Source organism: Nyctereutes procyonoides, unplaced genomic scaffold, assembly GCF_905146905.1.
Source record: "Nyctereutes procyonoides isolate TBG_1078 unplaced genomic scaffold, NYPRO_anot_genome, whole genome shotgun sequence".
In the NCBI taxonomy this organism is placed as follows: Eukaryota; Metazoa; Chordata; class Mammalia; order Carnivora; family Canidae; genus Nyctereutes; species Nyctereutes procyonoides.
In genome coordinates this window covers 34,223,757-34,244,046 of record NW_026575140.1, presented here as the reverse complement: position 1 = coordinate 34,244,046, position 20,290 = coordinate 34,223,757, and the positions used below count along the sequence as shown (strand labels likewise).

Genomic DNA, 20,290 nt, shown 5'->3' with positions numbered 1-20,290 from the left:
GATGCCGAATACAAATCAAGAAAGTCCTGCTATTTATTTTAGTCTACCTTTGATAGGGCACTACACCACTTAACTTAGTTCACGGCCCCATGTGGAAAGTGGTGGTGTTCTGGTTCCAGTGATGATTTCCTGAGGGGTGGGTCCTTTTTATGTATTTATGTTTTTAATCTTAAATGCTCAGAATTGGACCAAGCACCATGGTTTGTGTCCCTGTCTTCTTTGGGACCCCATTAACATGCCCTCCTATCTCCATCCTCTTTTCTGCCCCTCCCCCCACCCTGGCCATCCCCACTTGAACACTAAACAAGAAAATACAGTTCCCTGTGTTTTATCCCCCATCTGGTCTCTCTGCTTCCAGTCTGGAGGTTATCACTTCCCTGAATTTCTTTCCTGTCGTTATATTTTATTTTTATTTTATTTTATTTTTAAAAAGATTTTATTTATTCATGAGAGACACATACAGAGAGAGGCAGAGACACAGGCAGAGGGAGAAGCAGGCTCCCTGCAGGGAGCCTGATGCGGTACTCAATCCCAGGACACCAGGATAACGACCTGAGCCAAAGGCAGACGCTCAACCACTGAGCCACCCAGGTGCCCCTGTCGTTCTATTTTAATTACACTCTTTATTAAAGTAAATCTTGTATTTAGAAAAGTAGATAAACCTTATGTGTGCAGTTTGATGAGTATCACAATGTGAACATAACTGGGAAATCTGTACTCAGGTCAAGAAATAGAATATTCCCTTCACCCCACAAAGCCCTGCTCACACTTCGTCTCAGGCTCTGCTCCCTGCCTGTTTTTTCAGGGTACCTACAGGTCTGCCTTCCAGCACAGATTGGTTTTGCTTGGTTTGGACTTTATATCGCTGGGGTCATACAGTATATACTTGCTATCTATGTCTAGCTTCTTTCACTCACCATCATGTTTCTGAAATCTGGTCATAGTATTGTATACCTGTGGGTTTTTTTTTTCTTTTCAGTTGACACATAGGTTTATTGCTCTTTTCCACTGATGGTGACCACTTGGGTTGTTTCCAGGTTTTGACTGGTTTTTTTTGACTGTTAGGAGTAATGATACTATGAATTCAAACGTGTGTTGTAGGACGAATGTATATTTGCACTGATGCTGGATGTGCATGAAGGAACGGGCATGTTCATCTTCAGTGTGCAATGCTGTACAGTTTTCTGCAAGGACTACACTGTTTTAAAACTCCCACCGGCAGGGCAGCACAATTCCTGCTGCTCAGCATCCTTGCCACACTTAGTGCTGCTTGTTTTTAACATTTTAGCCTTTCTGATGGAGGTGTGGTGGTATCTTACTGTGGTTTTTGGTTTGCATTTTCCCGTTAACCAGTTATACTGAGCACTGTTTCCCATGGGTTTTTTTGACCACTTGAATATTCTCTTTTGTGACGTGCCTATCCACATCCTTCAAACATTTTGGGAAGTATTTGCCTTTTTAATGTATAGAAGATCTTTATTCTAGATCTAAGCTCTTTGTTAGGTGTGCCACAAATATCTTTTCCTACACTGGCTTGTCCTTTTCTTATCTTCATGGTGACTTTTGATGAGTAGCAGCTCTTAACTTTTAAAACAGTCTACTTTATTAATCTTTATCTTTATGGTTAGTGCATCTTATGTCCTAGTTAGGAAATCTGTGCCTACCTCAAACTGTGAAAGTGATCTCCTGTATTTTTTTTCTTGAAGCTTGGTCATTGTACACCTCCCATTTAGCTCTCGAATCCATCTGGATTTGATTTTGGTGTATGGTGTGTGGTAGGGGTCAGGTTTCATTTTTGTCATATATAAATCTGATTGAGCCACTAGCTTCTATTGAACACACCGTCCTTCCTCCACTCTCCCTTGCCATAAATCAGTGAGGCAAGTAGGTCAATATCTGAATTCTCTACTCTGTTCCATTGTTTATTTGTTTATCTTTGTGTCAATTCACAATCTGCCGTTTTACAATAAGGCTTGCTGTCTAGTCCTGGAGGTTCTGCTACTTTGTTCTTCTTCAGGATCACACTGGCTCTTGTTGGCTATTCGCATTTTAATATAAATTTTAGAATTTATAAAATATAAATTTTATATTTTTAATATAAAATTTAGAGTTGCAAGAAGAACCTGCTGGGATTTTGAGTTGGACTGCTCCTAAATCTCTGGGTAAATTTGGGAAGATAAATTTGGAATTTCCAAATTCACGTGTGGAATTTTTCTATCCATGAATATGTATACCTCTCAATTCATTTAAATCTCTCCTAATGTTCTGTAATTTTCTATGTGGAAGTCTTGCCCATCTTCTGTTGGATTTATCCCTGTGTATTTGGTGTTTTTTGATGTTATAAATATCTAAAAAACTTCCTTTTTCTGTTTGTTGCAATAGACACGCGCAATTGATTTTTAAATATTCACCCTCTGTGTGTGTCTTGTCAAATCCACCTATTAATGATAATCATTTACTTCTAGATTCTTTTTGATTTCTGATTGTCATCAGTGGATAATAACCATTTTCTTTCTTTAAATCCTTACATATTTTATTTCTTTTATCTCTGCCTATGTACTTGAGATAATTTTGTCATTCTATTTCTTTTTTAAAAAATTATTTATTTTTTAAGTTTTTAATTCCAGTTAACACAATGTTATATTAGTTTCAGCTATACAATACACTGATTTGACATTTATATACAACATCCCGTACTCATCACAACAAGTACATTCCTTGATCCTCATCACCTGTTTCACCCATTCCCCCACCCACCTCCCCTTTGGTAACCATCAGTTTTCTATAGTTAAGAGTCTGTTTCTTGATTTGCGCCTCTCTCTCTCTCTCTCTCTCTCTCTCTCTCTCTCTCTCTCTCTCTCTCCCCCTCCTTTTTCCTTTGCTTATTTGTGTTGTTTCTTAAATTCCATATATGAGTGAAATAATGTGGTCCTTGTCTTTCTCTGACTTCGCTTATAAGCATTATGTTCTCTAGCTGCATCCATGTTGTTGCAAATGGTAAGATTTCATTATTTTTTATGGTTGAATATTCCACAGTGTGTGTATCTCACACTTTCTTTATCCATTCATCAGTCAATGGACATTTGAGCTGCTTCCATAACTTGATTATTGTAAATAATGCTGCTATAAAATCAGGGTGCATGTATCCCTTTGACTTAGTGTCCTTGTATTCTTTGGGTAAATACCCAATAGTGTGATTACTGGCTTATAGGGTAGTTCTCTTTTTAACTTTGTGAGGAACCTCCATACTGTCTTCCACGGTAGCTGCACTAGTTCGCATTCTGACCAGTAGTACAAGAGGGCTCCCCTTTCTCCACATCCTCACCAACGCCTGTTGTTTTTTGTGTTGTTGATTTTAGCCATTCTGACAGGTGTGAGGTAGTATCTCATTGTAGTCGTGATTTGTATTTCCCTGATGATGAGTGATTATGAGCATCCTTTCATGTGTCTGTTGGCCATCTGTATGTCTTTTTTGTCATCCTGTTTCTTTAGCTTTTATAAAAAAATTTTTTTAGTGTATGTATCTGTGTATATGTGTGTGTACTTAAACAATATATTGTTTAGTTGTAATTAATGTTATGAATCCTGGGACCCACTTTGAAATTCAGCGTCATGTTACTGGTCACTGCAAGTGCCTTGAGTTCGTTTATTTCCACTGCTATGTAACATTCCCTCATATGAATAGAGCACAGTTAGTATTATCCACTCCAGTCGGTGAATATTTGGATTGTTTCCAGGTATTTTTTTTCTTTTTTCAATACACATGGGGCTACTACACAGACTCTCTACACATGTATTTTCTGGGGCACATATGCAAAGGTTTCTCTAGGGTGGTAGTTCTTAAATTTTTTGGTCTGAGGATCCCTTTATACTCATAAAAATTACTGAGGACGCCCAAAGACCTTTTGCTTATGTGGATTATATCCAGTAGTGTGCTAGTAAATGTTTAACAACTGGATCTCTGAGGAAACAAACTCTGACTGTAGCGTTTGCTAGTTTCTGTGGTCTGCAGATTCTATCTTGATAACCACCGTTCTTAAGAATCACCGAGGTGCCGAATCCCCGGGCTGAAGGCCATGTGAATTCACCTTTACAAGGTCATGGTTGGCTGGTTTCCAGAGTAACGGACCAGTATGCATCCCATGAGCAGAGCAGGAAAGATGCTGTACCCATAGCTTCTCCTATGCCTGGTATTGTCAGACTCACTAATTTTTGCCTATCAAACAGGTGTGGTCTTGACTCACAGCTTCCTAAGGCATCTCACGAAGAAGGCCTTCCATGACCTAACTCCTACCTCTAACAGGTCTCTGTCCAGACCACACCACTTGCCTCCAGGCCTTTGCATGTGCTATTCCATCTATGAAATGCTCTCCCTCACCTCAGTCTCCAGCCCCATGCTCACTGCTGCTTCCCCAGGAGCAAGCTCAGGATTAGTGCTGGCCTGGCAGGTCAGTAACCTTAGATTGAAAAAAAAGTAGAAGGAGCCAAATAGACCTGGGTTCCAATCCCAGTACTGCTGCCTCCTCAATCCTCTAATCTTGGGAAAGTTACTTCGCTTCTCTGAGCTTCAGGTTTTCCTCTTGAGTGAAATGGCGATGATAATGGTTTGTGTGATTAGTGTGAGATCACTCACCATGAAACAGCCTGGCATGGATGGTGAAGCCCTTCCTTCTGCTCTAGCCTCTGTACCCGAAGCTGTGATTGGCAGGGCGTCTTGCTGTTTGACAGGGAGTCCACAGCCATCCCCTGCCATACTGCTTCCTGGGGTTGGACCAAACACCAGGCCAACCGAGTGACTCGGAAGTTCAGCAAGCATTGACTGGGATCCTGGTATATGTCAGCAACTGTCCTAGACACTGGGATTTAATCAGTGAATAAAAGAGAAAAACGGATGGAGATATAGTAAGAAAGGAAACTGTAAAGTATGTCATTTGGTAACAGTGCCACAGAAAAATGAGCAGGAAAGAGAGGTAGGACTGCACCAGAGGGATAGTTGGCATATCCTTCTTAAATAGCATGTCTAGGAAAGGCCTCAGTGTTCATGTGATGTTTGAGTAAAGATCTGAAGTGTGGGAATAAACAGTGAAGATATCTTGGGGAAGAGCATTCCAGGCAGAACACACAGTAAGTGCAAAGGCCCTGGGGCCAGAGTATGTTTGGCATGTGTGAGAAACAGCCAAGAGGCTGCTGTGGCTGGAGTGCATGTTTGTTTGTTTACTTAGCCATTTCACAGACATTTACTGACAAATATGTGCCAAGCCTTGTTCTAAGCACTGAGGAGATGATGCGGATCAACTCAGATCAAATGCTGTCCTCATGGATGTCACAGTTTGTGGAGGAGAGAAACAACAAACCAACTGTCGAGACAGTCTATTCTTAACATAGCAGCCCGAGTAATCCTTTTATACTATGAATCCAATCTGTCACTTCTTTGCCAGTAATACTTGCTCTTGTGAAATGATACCCATTTCACTCAGAGCAAGAACCCGGGTCCTCACAGTGGCCAAGAGTGGCCTGGGGTCCCTCTGACTGCAGCATTATTTATTTTCCTCCTCCTTACTTCCTCCACTCTAGCCAAGTACATGCCCTACTCAGGGCTCTCGAGTTGTCTGTTCCCTCTGCCTGAATGCTCTTCCCTCTGACATCTGCTGGGCTAACTGCCCCCACTGCTCTATGGTGCCCACCCCAACACCCTAATTAAAAATGCCACAGAGGGGGATCCCTGGGTGGCTCAGCGGTTTGGCACCTGCCTTTGGCCCAGGGCGCAATCCTGGAGTTCCGGGATTGAGTCCCACGTCGGGCTCCTGGCACGGAGCCTGCTTCTCCCTCTGCCTATGTCTGCCTCTCTCTCTCTCTTTCTCTCTCCTCCTCCCCCTCTCTCCCCCCTCTCTCTGTGTCTCTCATGAATAAATAAAATCTTTAAAAAAAATGCCGCACCCTCCCTGACCGTGGCATACATGATCCCATCACCCTGCTCGATTTTTTAAATGACTTTTCATATTCTAACATACAGTATACTGCCCATATATGTGTCATGTTGGTTACTTGTGGTTTGTCTTCCTCCTGGTATGTAAGTTCCAGGAGATCAGGACTTTCATCTGATTTGTTCACTGTCATTTCCCAAATGTCTACAACAGCTTCTGGTACATAACAGTACTCAGTTAATAGGTGTTTAATGAAAAAAAAATGATATTATGTCTGGTAGTATGATATATGGTGATTTTTAAAAAAAGGGGGTGAGAGGCTGGAGTCTGGTAGGGTGGGACTCTCTGAGGTGGCCTCCTCCAGACAGAGGCCTGGTGGAGTGAGGGAGGGGGCCCAGCGCTCTGTGGGAAAGGGCATCCCGGCTCCTGACCACAGTGGGAGCTAGTGACTGGGGGTGAGGTGAACAGAAAGAAACAGGCAAACCGATGGACCCTAAGTGGTTGGTGTCTTTTAGACACATCTTCTAATATACGTGAGTTGACTCTAAGATGGATTCCCCCTGCCCCCCTCTGCTTTGTTCCTTCTTTTCTAAACAGCAATATTGGTCTAGAGCATCCTTTGTCAGGGAAAGAACGCTGGGCTTGGAATTGGGAGTCCAGGGCCAGGCCCAGCTGGCTAAATTTCAGGCAACGTAAGGCCCCTCTGCAGGCCTCCTTTCTCTCATTGCCAATGGGGGAGCCAATGTACCTCCCAGCTTGTCTGAGGGATGAATTTGGACAGTGGATTTAGAAGGACCTGGTTTCCACTTGTCAGCATTTGATGGCTGAGGGTGGTAGGAGAAGACCCAGGAACAGAGTGGAGAGGGCTAGTGCCAAGCGCTAGTCTACATCTGTGTCCAGCATTAACCCCCCTGGTGTCATACTCACTCTGGGAGGCAGGCACCGTCCTTACCCAGTGTCCCCATGCCAGAGGTGGACAGAGCCTGGGTCACAGCTGGTGAGATGACAGCCCAAAGTTACTGTGCTGGGCCATATCCTTGAGCATCAGCACTAAACTCCTTCCTGTGGCACCATACAGAGGGGGAGACTGAGGCTTGGCAGCAGAGTCACTGGTATGCACACCACGTGCAGAGCAGAGCCTGTACTATGCCCGGGTCTCTCGGCCTCCAGCGTATGGCTCTCCCCAGGCGCCACCCCTTGTACCTTGTTCAGGTGACTTTGATCCACAGGGTTGACCGGAGGGCAGGAGCATTTGGGAGCCCCTTCCCATCCCCCAGTCATAATGGGCAGTCTCCTGTGGCTCTGAAGGTTTGTTCCCAAGGCTTTGCTGGGGCAAAGGTAAAGCTTTCTAGAGCTCCTGGAAAGAAGAAACTTCAGTGTAAATCAGGTTTATGGCTTGGATCATAAAGTGTCTGTTCCCAACTGATGCCCTTGATTCCTTCCATATGAAGCCCTCTGCATTTGGGTCATAGCAGCCCTTGGTGGTTTCATTTATTCAGTTACTAGAAGCTGGGTTTTCTGGTGAGTCTTAGACGGGATAGAAAGGACTTAGACACAGTCTGTGGAGGATTCTCCTGCCCTTTGGCTCTTTGATAGTGATTGAACATAACTTCTTCAGCACAGAAGACTTAACTGTGTGCCAGGCCTGTGCTGGGCATCACAGGCAGAGAACTTCTAGGTTAGGATAGGACACGAACTTGCAAACTGATAGTTAACAGTATGGGGCGGGTAGGGGGGCAAGTGCTGGGGGCTGGGAGGTATGAGGCAGCATCCGAGGCAGCCTGGTGGCAAATCAGGCAGAGCTTCCTGGAGAAGACCTCTAATCTGAGACAAGAGAGGTGAGTTGGATTTATAGCTGCAGGGAGAGGGAATGGCATATGCCAAAACATGAGAAAAGACAGAGCTTAGCTCTGTGACGCTAGAGAGAAACCTTATAGCAGGAGGAAGGTGTGCATTACTGTGTGGGATGCTCAGAAGGCTTCCTGGAGGAGGTGGCATTTGAGCTGGGTGTCATAGGATGGCTAGAACTTCATCAGCATGTAGAATAGCCTTTGCAGAGGCCTGGAAATGTGAAATGGCACAGTGAGTATGGAGCACAGTAAGCAGTCTCAGCGGGGTGTTACAGACATGCAGGCTGGGGAAGTTGGCTAGACCCATTGATGGAAGGCCTTGCATGTCATATAGCAACTTGAAAGTCCCTCACAGTGTTGCTGGGAAGTCTGTGCAAAGGACCCTGCCTCCTCTTGCCTGCAGTGTCAAGAATAATCTAAGTCGAGTTGCTCTGCCGCTCGTCCTCCCATCAAAGCAAAGCAGCTCCCTGAGCCCAGATTGCCAAGCAGCTGATGTTTACAAGCGACAGCATCCTGCCATCACAATCCTTGTTCAGGGATCCCTGGGTGGCGCAGCGGTTTGGTGCCTGCCTTTGGCCCAGGGCGCGATCCTGGAGACTGGGGATCGAATCCCATATCGGGCTCCCGGTGCATGGAGCCTGCTTCTCCCTCTGCCTGTGTCTCTGCCTCTCTCTCTCTCTCTCTCTCTCTCTCTCTCTCTGTGACTATCATAAATAAATAAAAAAATTTAAAAAAAAAGTTAAAAAAAAAAAACAATCCTTGTTCATCAGACTTCATAGGCTTGACTTCTTTGACAGGCACTGATCCTTGCTCGTAATGGGGAACAGAAACAAGGCAGCATGCTTGCTTGCATTTCCCCAAGGGTATTTGTCAGGGTGAGTGTGGGATGGCTCAGGGGCTCTGGGCCTGCTGGGTGACTGAGGTATCTTGGCCCTGGCCACCTGGCACCAGGAGCAGCCCGTGAGGCCGACGCCTGGCAGTGCCTGTTGGTGGGGGAGACGCTCTGTGAAGGAGAGCTTTGGGATTAGCCTAGGGTGGGAAGTATGGAAAGGGAAGGCTTTGGGATGGGGCTGCCCTGAGCATGAGACCTGAGTCAAGTACCTCACCCTTGGCGTGAGAGGTAGTAGGCACTCCTCCAGGCGGGGGGACTAAGTGCGGTACTGGCTGGGGCAGTTCTCATTCCAGAAGAAGTGCTTAGGGATCATCAATTCATCTCCTTTTCCCCAGCACAGAGGGGCAAACTGGCTCTTCCTGCCTGAGAGGTAGCCACATGTCAGGAAGATGTGTTAGGGAAATCTGCCTGCGAGCTTGCCTGGCCCCAGCACCCCACTACCACCATCACCCCTCCACTGTCCTTACCAACTAAAACTCCGTAATTCACAAAGTGCCTCCATATCCTCAGTCTTGTTTGATCTACATAACACTGCACAGGGCAGAGTTAGTCACCCACAGTTTTCGGGAGAAGAACCCAAGGCCCAGAGAGGGGAAGTGAGTTCCCTAAGGTCACACAGTTGGCAAATGATGGAGTCAGGACCTGTACCCAGAGCTTTTTCTCAGAGTGCTGGGGCCCCTCCGGCTCCCCCACCTTCCTTCCTCCTTCCCCAGGCAGTACTGGGGCTCTTCCTGCAGGCCCTGGGATGGCTTATTTGTGGGAATCAGCAGGGGGGCAGAGTGGCTCTGCACTGTGCAGAGCAGGGCACCAGAGAGGAAAGCACAGGAGCCCAGAGGGGTCAGGAGCATGCCCTGGAGGAGGTGGCCACAGGGCCAACTTTGTTAGAGTTCTCTGAGAGGAGGAACTTTCCAGGCTCAGGGACCAGCATGGGTACAAAAACCAAGAGGCCAGCTTTTGTTGAAGGATGAGGGTGCTTTTCGTTTGTGGAGGGACAGCTGACATTTCCAGGACTTTACAGTTTTCCTCCTTATAGATCCCTTTTGGGTGATGCTCAGGAAGGGAAGTAAGGCTTTTTGTCCAGATGGATGGGTCAGTCCAGGGAAAGGGATGGGGCTCACAGTCAGATTTGGGTTTAGAGCCTACTAGCCTAGGGTGGACCAGGTGTCTTCGGGCAAGTCCCTCTGCCCCTTTGGACCTCTGTGTGAGACATGAGCCAGAAGAGCCTCATATAGGAGGGGGGTTAATGGTCTGATCTGTCCTCAGGTGAGGCCCTGGATTTCACGAGAACTGAATTGTGGGATTCTTGGGCCTTTGGGTTTAGGTTTCTGTAAGTGAAAAGTAGGAGAAGGGATATTTGTTTCTGAACAGCCCCAGAGAGAAGCCTTTGGCCAGATGCCCTGAGGTCAGGCAGGGGAAGAGACTGGAGGATTAACAGGGTTTGATTCGGAGGCACTTCTGACTTTGTTGGGCAAAGGAGAATGGGGACCATGAGTACTTTGGCTGAGTAGGGGAGAGGGCACCGAGGAGTACATGTGGTAGCGTGGGACCTGGCCCCAGGGATGGTGGACCACACACAGTTGTGGGACACACACCTGCAATTTTGTGTTTGAACCTGCTATGGTTCCCAATGGCCTCTGAAAGCCACAAGCACCTTGAGAGGCAGGCAGAAAAATGGCAAAAGGATGAGCACCAGGGGCAGATACACCTGAGTGTGAGCCTTGGCCCCACCTCTTTCCATGGAAAGCACTTTGCACAGGATCTGGCTCCAAGCGTTCACTTTGAGGGTTCCAGTGCCCCCGGTCTATCCATTTGTTTGTCCAGAGCTCACACAGCCAGAGCGACCGACCCTCTGGAGCCGGGAGGCCTGGAAGCCACTGGTTGTCAAGTCCCAGCTGGGCTGCTCATTGTTCAGAAGAGCTGGGGGCTCTTTCAAAGGAAACTGCAGTCAATTAGTGGAGAGTGGAATTTGAAAGGCCCAAATCCCTTTTTTCCCCCAAACTTCAAATCTGGTTTTCGTCAGCGGCTTTGAAAACAAATACCAAAAGAACCCTTTTTTTTCCCCCTCTCCTCTTTTCCCTTCCCTCCCTGTGTATTCTTCTTTCCCAGGCTTTTATCTCTTTGCAGAGTCCCCTCTAGCAGCCTGGCCTGCCTAGCCTGGCCACACCGTGGTGCTGAGCAGGTGGCCATTGGGACATCACAGCCCTTTCCTTTCCAGCTCTGCGGAGCCCCTCTGACTCATCTCCATACTCCCTGAGCCCAGCCCAGAGAAGGTGTGGGTGCCCTAAAGGAGGGGTGGGTGAGGGAAGTGGATGAACAAAATGCTTTCAGGGCACAGAGACAATATTATAGTGGGGGGCGGGGTGCATAGAGCCATGGCTTCAGGCAGGTGTCTGGCTTCCCGCCCCTGCCTCATCCATCCATTGAGTTCCTGACTCATTCATGCCAGACATGTCTACCGAACACCCATTCTGGGCCAGTGCCTTTGCCAGGAACCCCAGGTGAATAGACACAGCGTTAGCCCTGGAAAAGCCCAGAGTCTAGTAGAAAAGAGTATGCACTGGCTGTGTCAACCCAGAGTGAGCAGGATGGAGAGAAGTTAGGAGCAGCCGGAGCCAGAAAAGGTGCCAGCCTAGCTTGTGGTAGTCAGAAGAGGCTTCCTGGAAGAGGTGGCTGCTGAACCCAGTCCTGAAGGATGAGTAGGAGTTTGCCAAGGAAAGGAGTGAGGGAGGACGTTATGGGCAGAGTGATTCAGAGAGCATAGGCCCAGAGGCAGCAGAGCCAGATTGCTCTGGAGGATGTTGGATAGAACTGTACTGTAAGAGCAGGTCATGGTGAGAGGTTGGCAGAGGCCTGTGGGGCCTCAAGGGACAGGCTGAGACCTGTGCTATCTACATCTTGGTATAATTCTCTATTCTTGGCTGTCCCATTAACTTCTAAGGGAAGGGGGGGTGTATCAGGTTGATCTCTGAAACTGTGTGTCATCTGGTATTGTTTAAGCTGTAGAATAACCCTCTGAGATACGTGTTTTATTCCCTTTTTATAGATGAGAATACCGAGGCTCAAAGATAATGAGGTCATAGTCTTGCCATGAATGTCAGCTGAGCCTAGACTCTGAGAGCTGCCTCAGCATAGCCCTGGACGTGTGTGTGGTGTGTGTGTGTGTGTCTGTGTGTGTGTGTGTTTAGGGGAACAGGGTAGGGGTAGGGGCAGCAGAGTGCCTCAGACTGCCTGGGTTTTAAATCCTGCCTTTCCATCTTTGATGGCTTTGGGCCAGCTATTTAACTTTTTTGCACGATAAGTTTCCTCCTCTGTAAAGTGGGCACAGGGGTGGTGCTCCCGACGTCATGGGGCTGCGGTGGGGAGCTGGATAGTCTCAGGGCTCAGCATGGTACCTACGCACAGTACTTGCTTAGTACCAGGCTGTGGTGGTTAGAGGTCCCCCCCCCCCCCCCCCCCCGCAGACAGGAAGCTTCAGATCCAGGGCCCACAGAAGGGCATAGTACTGGGGACCTTGGAAACCCTGCCGACCCATGAAAAGCTGACACTCAGGGAGGGGCAGGTCAGGATTTTTGCCAAGAAAGGTGTGGAGTAACTGGCCTGTTTTTAAACCAGACTCATGGCCTCAATTTTATACTCCTCCCGTTTGGTTACAACAAAAAGTAGTTGAGTCATTAACTGGTGCTGGATGCAAACTCAGGTATTTTTCCTTCTTTCTGGGCGTTCTTCATAAAGGAAGTCTGGGATCTTGGAAGGATGAGTTGGTGTTCACCCTGCCCGAGGCCCGGCTGCCCAGGAACCGGCCTCTGACTTCGGCTGACCTATCCCTGCTGCGTGGGGTGGCCCAGCACACAGGCGCACTCGTGGTGGTGTCCTTTCCTTTCCTCTGCTGCTCCTTGACTGGCTGCCCTGGTGCCCCCTGTGCTGAGGGAGGGACCAGTCAGTCCAGTCTGTGGGCTGCCGAGGAAGCTGAGACCGGCCTAGCCCGCGGAGCCAGCCAGCTGAACTCTGGCTATGCTGTGACCTCGTCACGGGGCTGCTATGTCCCTTGTCTGAGCGCTCACCATACTGGTAATACCACCAGTGACAACTTACCAAATCCCTAAACTGTGCTGGGCCCTGGGTAAGCTAGTCATGCGTAGTATTTCATTTTAGATCTCGTCTCATGATGATCTGTTACGTGTTGTGATCCCTGCTTCCAAAACAGAACGGAAGTATACACACTGGGGCTCCGTGAAATGTCCGAGCTGCGGTGAGGACCCAGACGGTCGGCAGGAGAGCCCGCCTTCAGCCAGGTCCATGCACTATGGGTTTCCTCAGGCGGAGCCTCATGGAGGGCTGTGAGGAAGACGGAGTCCTGGGGGAGAAAGTGTTCGCCCGCCGGGGAGCCCCGCGGGGAGCTGGCCGGCCTCCTTCCTGGCTTCCCCAAGCCCACGGGCCTATAAATACGCACTGAGTAAACGTGGGTCTGCCCCGGGCCCAGGAGAGAGGGCTGGAAAAAAAGAACCCCACCCTGTCTCCGAGGTAAGACAGGAAAGAAAATATTATCGTCACCCTCTGGTGGATCTAGGCCCGGCCCTGTCAAACTCTGAATCACCTGAGAGGGTCTGGTTTCACGGCAGCCGCAGAGAAAGGGAGAAAGGCCAGGGTTCCAACCCAAACAACTTGTGCGCATCTGCTTGGAATTTAGTGATTGATTTATGGGGCGCCTCCTGCCAGCCCTGAGGAGATGGACAGGGCCTCTCAGAGCTGCCACCCTGAGGGACAGGGGGAGACGGGAAGGCCAAGGAAAACTCTGACTGCAGCGGGGAAGCCGGCTGTGGGCCTGAGAGGTTTCCCCAGCGGCCTGGCACGAGGGCGGCGGGCTCCGCGGCAGCAGGGGCCCGGCGGGGCCGCCAGCCACCTCACCCCAGCCTTACCGGGCTGGCTTGCTGAAGTTCTGGAGAGTGTGGCCATTGTCACACGGCTGCTGTGTGTCTGTCTCCTGGTGTGGTTCCATCTCCAGAACGGCCCAGGAGGGTGGTGGTGTTCCACCTAGTTTACAGACGAGGCTGACGAGGCTCAAGAGCATGAGGATCTGTTCCAAGCTACGTGGTTCCGAGGCAGATCCTGATATTGAGGCTTGGGCTGTCAGGATGAAGCTGCAGGGCCTTGGAAGCATCTGGTCCAACTTGCTCCCTCTGCCCTCCACTCCCTGCCCCCTTCGTGTGACTGAGGAATTCCAGGCCCCAGGACCCTGGTGGCCCTCTTTCCACTGGGTCTGCTGCCTGGTTTCCAGTCATTTGGTCAGGTCCCACTTCCTCCTCCAGTGACCTCCCTAACCACTCCCTTCCAGGGTCACTGCTGGTTGTGTGCTGGTTGGCTCCTTCTGCTCATCCCTCCTTTGGCTTCTGGGTAAATGAACTTTTAGGGCGGGAAAGGGGCTTCCTGACAGCCACCTGGCCTGAAGTGACAGGGAGAGGAGCTGGCCAGCAGCACACAGGGAGTACAGCGAGGACACGGACAGAGGACACGCTGCTCCCAGATCCCCGGAGCCTCGCTATTGCTCTGTGCTGCCTCGGTGGCCCTCCTGGGGGTGGGAGGCAGGCAGATTGGGGAGAGGGGGAAGCCTGGATCAGGTTCAGGACTGGCTTGGCCACTTCTATGCTCTGCGGTGCTGCCGTGATGGCCTCTGGTTAACCCTGTGGGGGTCTTGGCCTCATCTGTCAGCTGAGGGAGGGACCGGGACTTCTGACCAGCTGGGCCTAAGCTGACCTGGAGGAAGCTTGTCCTTTTAGGCCAATATCTGTTTTGCTCAATTTTTCCTTCCTACGGCCAACGCCCAGTGGAGTTGCTGTGACGGTAATGAGGAGGCAGGCACCCTTGCCTTCCGATTTTTGGTGTACGGCACCAAGCTGGCCTATAGTTATTATCTATCAAGATGAAGAGACACAGAGAAACCTCTTTGCCTAGAGATACCTTTCCTGGCCTCCTCCTAACCCCTCCGCATGCACTGCCTTGAACATAGTACGGCAGTTACCTCCATCGTGTGGGATCCCTCTTCACACTCAGACATAGTGATCTCTCTAAGCCCACATTGGAACCTGGCTGTCTCCTGCCCTCAGGATAGCAGCCAAGCTCTAGGATCTGGCCCACAGGGGCCAGCGTCTCCGGGCATGTCCGGTCTGTGTCCTGACATCAGATCCTCCAGCCAGGCCTCCCGAAACACCAAGCTGTTTCACGCCCACATCCTCTGCTCACACGTGTCCTGTTTTAGGAATATCCTCTCCCCTGCCTGTTGGCATATGCCTACCCGTCACTGCTTGGCACATGGTAAGTGCTTAGCAATTTTGGTAGTGGTGGTGGTGCTCACGGGGCAGATAGTGACATTTCCCTCCCCTTGATGGAGTCATTGGCAGGCCTCTGTTGGACACGCTCTGCCCTGTGCTGTGAGCCAAGGCTTGCAGGACCCTTGCAAACTGGAAGTAGAGCATCTCTTCCAGCTGGGAGGTCAGTCTCAGCCTTGCGGGGGGCGGGGTGTATTTTGGATCCTAGCCAACATCATAGACAAAAGTGAACAAGTGAAGCTCAGTTGTACTATTCATCCCTAAGTCTGGAACAGTTTGATTTTACCACCCTTGGGATACAGTCCAGATTCTTAGTACCTGGGCTTCAAAGTATGGGTGCAATCTTGTGCACATATTCATACATTTTTCTGGGAGGGATAGTCTACAGTTTCATATGTTACAGGAGTGACCCCTCTGGTCTCAGTGACCCCCCCCCATTCCTCGTTGACACTTTATCTTCAGGGACCCACTTGTAGCTCCCCAGTCCCAGACATCCTCTCTGACCCTCCTTCAAACACTAATACCCGCTCATTGTCTGTTGCTCAGTTTAGAAGCCTCCTCCTCCTGGAAGCCTCTCCTGACCTTACAGGCTGGGTCAGACACCTTCTTGTTCCCTCCATCCCACGTGGCTACTGTCAGCCTGCTGGGGAGGGGCTGAATCTCAATGTGCCCCTGTGTATCCCAACAGCCACCCAGTGTGGGCCCAGCGTAGGGCTAGTGCTGGGCATCTGCTCAGTGAATAGCAGCAGGAATGATCTCAAAGATGGCAGAAACTGATGGGTGTGGGTGAAGTAGGAAGTTCCTAGGAAATGGAACTCTGTGGCTACTGTCACAGTCCGCTTCTTCATTGCTTGGCAAGCACTGGCTGGGTCCTGCTGCAGGTGCAGTGTTAGGGGCACAGGTGAAGCAGACCTTGTCTTGCCCACGAGGCACTAAAGAAGCAGAGGTCAGGACAGTGAAGCCTGCAGAGGAGTACAAGAGTGGCTCCAGTCCCCAGAATGTAGGGGAGTATAGACAGGGGAGTCTAGAACAAATCACAGGTAGAGAGCAGCGGTAGGTCGTGAGTGGGTTCACAGATGGCCCAGCGAGCTGCTTGCTGAATGACTGAGTGAGGGAGTAGAGGCAGGATTAAAGGCTGGTAAAGCAAAAACAAAAACAAAATAAAAACAAACAAACAAAAAACAGGTAAAACTCAAGTTGCAGTGAGAGGTGGGAACACTGTGTGGGCTAGAATCAGAAAAGCCTGGGTGTGGATGTCAGCTGCATGCCTGCATTCTACATCTTTGCATTTCTTTTTCTTGCCTTTCCATTCTGGCTAGGACCTCCTTACTATAACATTTAACATTATTATATAAAATAGAATATAGACTATTGTAGGAGTGGAAGGTGGAGGATGGAAGAGAGAATATCCTCGTCTGCTTCCAGCATCAGAGGGAAAGCTTTCAACGTTTTACCACTAACTGGTGGCTTTTCGTAAATACTCCTTATCATATGAAGAAAGCTCCTTTCTGTTCCTGATTGACTGGAAGTTTTCTTTTTTAAATCATGGGTGGATATTGAATGTTATCAAATGCTTTTTCTGCGATTATTGAGATGCTTAACATTATTTTTGTTTTTAAATCTGATGTGGTGAATAACATTAAATGACTTCTTAATGTTAAACCAATTTTGAATTCCTTGGATATACTCAATCTGGTAATTATGGTTTTTTTTTCCATTTACCTACTACTGGATTAAATTTGCTAATATTTTAGTTAGAATTTTCCCATTGTTGCTCATGAATGAAATTGACTTGTAATTGTCCTTCCTCATACTGTCATTTTTGAAATTCAATAGCAGTGGTTTTCTTAGCTAGTGAATTGTGGATTATTTTCTCTTCTAGTTTCTGGAAGAATGAGAGATTAGAATTATTTCTTCCTTGAGTGTTGGGTAGAAATCACTGGAAAAGCCATCTGGACCTGGAATTTTCTTTATGGGAAGATTTTAACCAGCTAAGCCACCCAAGTGCTCCATCTTTGTAAGAAGATTTTTAGATCATTTTTTCAATTACTTAAATGCCTGTAGAATGATTCAGGTTTCTACTTCCCTCAATTTTGGTAAATTATATGTTCCTGGGAATTTGTCCATTTTGACTGCCTTTCAAAATTATAGGCATAAACATATTCATAATATTCTCTAAACATCTTTATATTGCCTGTAACATCGAGTGTGGACTCACCTTTCATCCTTGATACTAGTTTTTTATTCATGTTGTTTTTCTCTTGTGATCTGTCTTGTCAGTTGTCGATCTTACTCATCTTTTCAAAGAACCAACTTTAATTTATTGATCTCTATTGTGTGTGCACATGTGTGTATATTTTCTATATTATTAGTTTCTGCCTGTATCTTTGTAATTTCTTTTTGCTTTATTTCGTTTTTTAACATCTTGAAATGGCTATTTATTTAACTCATTAAAATCTCAATACTTCTTTTCTAATAAATGCTTTGAAGACATTAAAAAACTAATATTTCTTGATCCCTTGACTTCTATCCTGTAACCTTTCTGAAGAAGGCGGGGGGGGGGCCCGGGGGGGGTAGCATAAAAAGCTCATGCGCGCAGCCGCAGAACAGCAAGGGAGAGGGGACTCTACAGAGATCGCAGATTGCAATGATTTAGGATAACAATTTGTGACCAGACTTGCGCCCAAGGAAGGTGGAAGTGCAGCCTTCTCTAAACTACTCTGAGGCAGGGGGTGCGGAGGATCATTCTGATTGACCAACAGTTAAAGAGAGGGATTGGATTACCTCTGGAATCACCTGGGATGTTTTTTTGTTTTGTTTTGTTTTTTTTGTTTTGTTTTGTTTTTTTACCTGGGATGTTTTGAATGGCAACTCTGACCACCCAGCCTTCTGGGCCCTCCCCCCATGGCCAATGGAAAGCCTGGTGATCCCAAGTCAACCCCAAACTAGAATCCACCCACATGTCCACCATCAGTAGAATGGATAAATAAGTTGTTGTGTGTGCATGCAATGAGATACTACACTGCAATGAAAATGAACGAACTCCTGCTACAGGCAACCTGGATGAATCTCACAAACACGGTGTTGAGCGAAAGGAGCCAGACAGAAAAGAATGCAGACTCTCTTCACAGAGGTCCTCCAGGATTAAGGGGACCAATGATTCCACCACTGCTGAGCCTCCCACCTCCTCCCAGGGGCAGAGGCCCAATCCGGGGAGGCCTGGGCCCCAGGTGCGGCCCATATGGTCGTGGCTGGTGGGGGGCCAATACTGAACCTCCTTTTCCTGGTCCAGGCCATGGGCGTCCTTCCAGAGGAGGCTTTCACAAAGAGCAGAGAAATCCCCAAAGGCTCAAAAGTTGGTCTCTTATCAAAAATACCTGCCTGCCCAAGGATGGCCCCCAAGTTATGGAAGACAAATCAAACCGCCCTGTCTGCCGACACTTTGCCAAAAAGGGCCACTGTCAATATGAGGACCTCTGTGCCTTCTACCACCCAGGCGCCAATGGGCCTCCTCTGTGAGACTGTGCCTTCCCATCCAGGCTGGAAGGAGCCCTCTGACCTAGCAGCCATATATTTCCCTGTGGCCCTGTGACGGCTACTGTGAGGCTGTTCCACCCACCACCCTCAGTCAGTGACACTCACCCCCATCTCTCACCTCCCCCATTTGGGGTCCAGAGTTTTGTTTCATCACTGGTGCCCAGCGTGTGGGCTTTCTTCCGATCCAGCCTCCAGAGACTCGCCTTCAGGACCCCACCTTTGCTCTCTTCAACTGCCTCCTGGATCCTCTTCCCCTTCGCTGATTGCTGAACAGGAAACCTCTTTGGTGCTATTTCTTGTGCGTCTGTCCACCCAGCCCTCGGCACTGCCCTCGATTCCTAAGAGCCCTGGAGCAGTTTCCTACCATTCCCTTCTTCTAGCAGCTTGTTTTAAGTCCTTTTTATGTGACAAACCCTACCCCCAAAGTTGCCACTTGCTCTGTGAAACTCACCAGGTTGACCTGGGGTCAAGTATGGATGACTGGTGCAGAGTTACTCCCTGAAAGGCCACTCTCCCTGCTTTTGGATTTTGTAGATCCTGCATCAGTAGCATGATCCCCACCACTCTGGTCTGTGATCACTGTGCTTTGTGAAACTGTGCATCCCCTTGTACGTAGCCTTTCTCAGTGTCCGTGGCATCATTGTGACTTCCCAACACTAGAGTAAGTTTTTCTGCCAAAATGAGTGAGGCTCTTGATGCCCTCTAGACTTTCCACACCTCCCAACATGGGAGAATTGTGAAACTTTCCGCAAGACTGCCTCCCTGGTCTCCCCATTCTCCTGGTGTCGGTTTTTTTTTTTGGGTTTGACACAAGCCCATGAGATGTCCTCTAAAGCCTCTTACGGGCTATCCTATCTCCTCTCCAGCCCACTTTAGTTAGAGTACATCATTGTGAGGCCACCAGCCCTTTCATCTGAATTCTGTGAATCTCCACCTGGCCTACCCTTGGGTGGAACCTGGACGGTACTGTCACCCTTGTCTAACCTTCTTCCCTGCATCCCTGGCACTGGTTGTTTTCTGTAAAAATGGCAGTGAACAGGTTCGGTTTTGCACTGGCCCTGAGGAAATGGGTCAGGAGTTGTGTGGGCAAGAGGGAAGGATGAGAGCTGTTAGAGAACTGAGAATGAATTTTTTTTCTTTTTAACATTTTTTATATTAGTAATATATTGCAGTGGAAACAAAAAAAATAAAAAACTAATATTTTCTTAAGTACTGCTTTAGCAGCATCTCAGAAGTTTTGATATGTAGACGTTTCGTTATCAACCAGTTCAAAATATTTTGTAGTTCCCATTGCATCTTTGAGTCATGTGTGGTAATGGGACATGTTCTATTCATTTAAGTCTTTTGAAATTTATTGAGAGTTGTTTTGTGGCCCAGTTTGGACTGTGGACCCTCTTCTCACTTTCTCAAGAACACCATCGCTCTGGTGATTCTTCCCTTTTGTCCTGTATCAGTTTTTGCCTCCCTCCCGGCTTGTTGCCATTACCATACAAGCCTGCTATTGTTTCTGACATCTTTTAAAAAACAAATCACAATCCTGTCCTGACTATGTATCTACCTCCAGTCTGCTTCTCTTTTCCTTCCCACCTGTCTGAGCCTGGTTTTCCCTGCAGGTGGAGATTTTCATGCTCTAGTATAGGTAGTTTCCTTGGGAGGTGATTCCAGGGACCCCCAAATGAGAGATGGGGGGTGAAACAGGACAGAGGCGGAGGGATAGCTTATCGAGAGCCCCTCCCACATGCATCTCAGAGCACTGTCAAGGAG

At 48.2% G+C, this 20,290-nt stretch overlaps 2 protein-coding genes across 4 annotated transcripts in view; both read left to right on the top strand.

The window, feature by feature from the left end:
• The window catches only part of GLIS1 (GLIS family zinc finger 1), a 225,378-nt gene that overhangs the window by 85,723 nt on the left and 119,365 nt on the right, over positions 1 to 20,290 (top strand). The window lies entirely within an intron of this gene.
• LOC129497799 (proline-rich protein 3-like) lies at positions 13,393 to 18,508 on the top strand. The gene is made up of 4 exons (XM_055306953.1): positions 13,393 to 13,650; positions 14,920 to 14,975; positions 17,875 to 17,922; positions 18,085 to 18,508. The coding sequence occupies exons 1-4, from the start codon at positions 13,393 to 13,395 to the stop codon at positions 18,506 to 18,508; spliced, it is 786 nt and encodes a 261-aa protein (XP_055162928.1).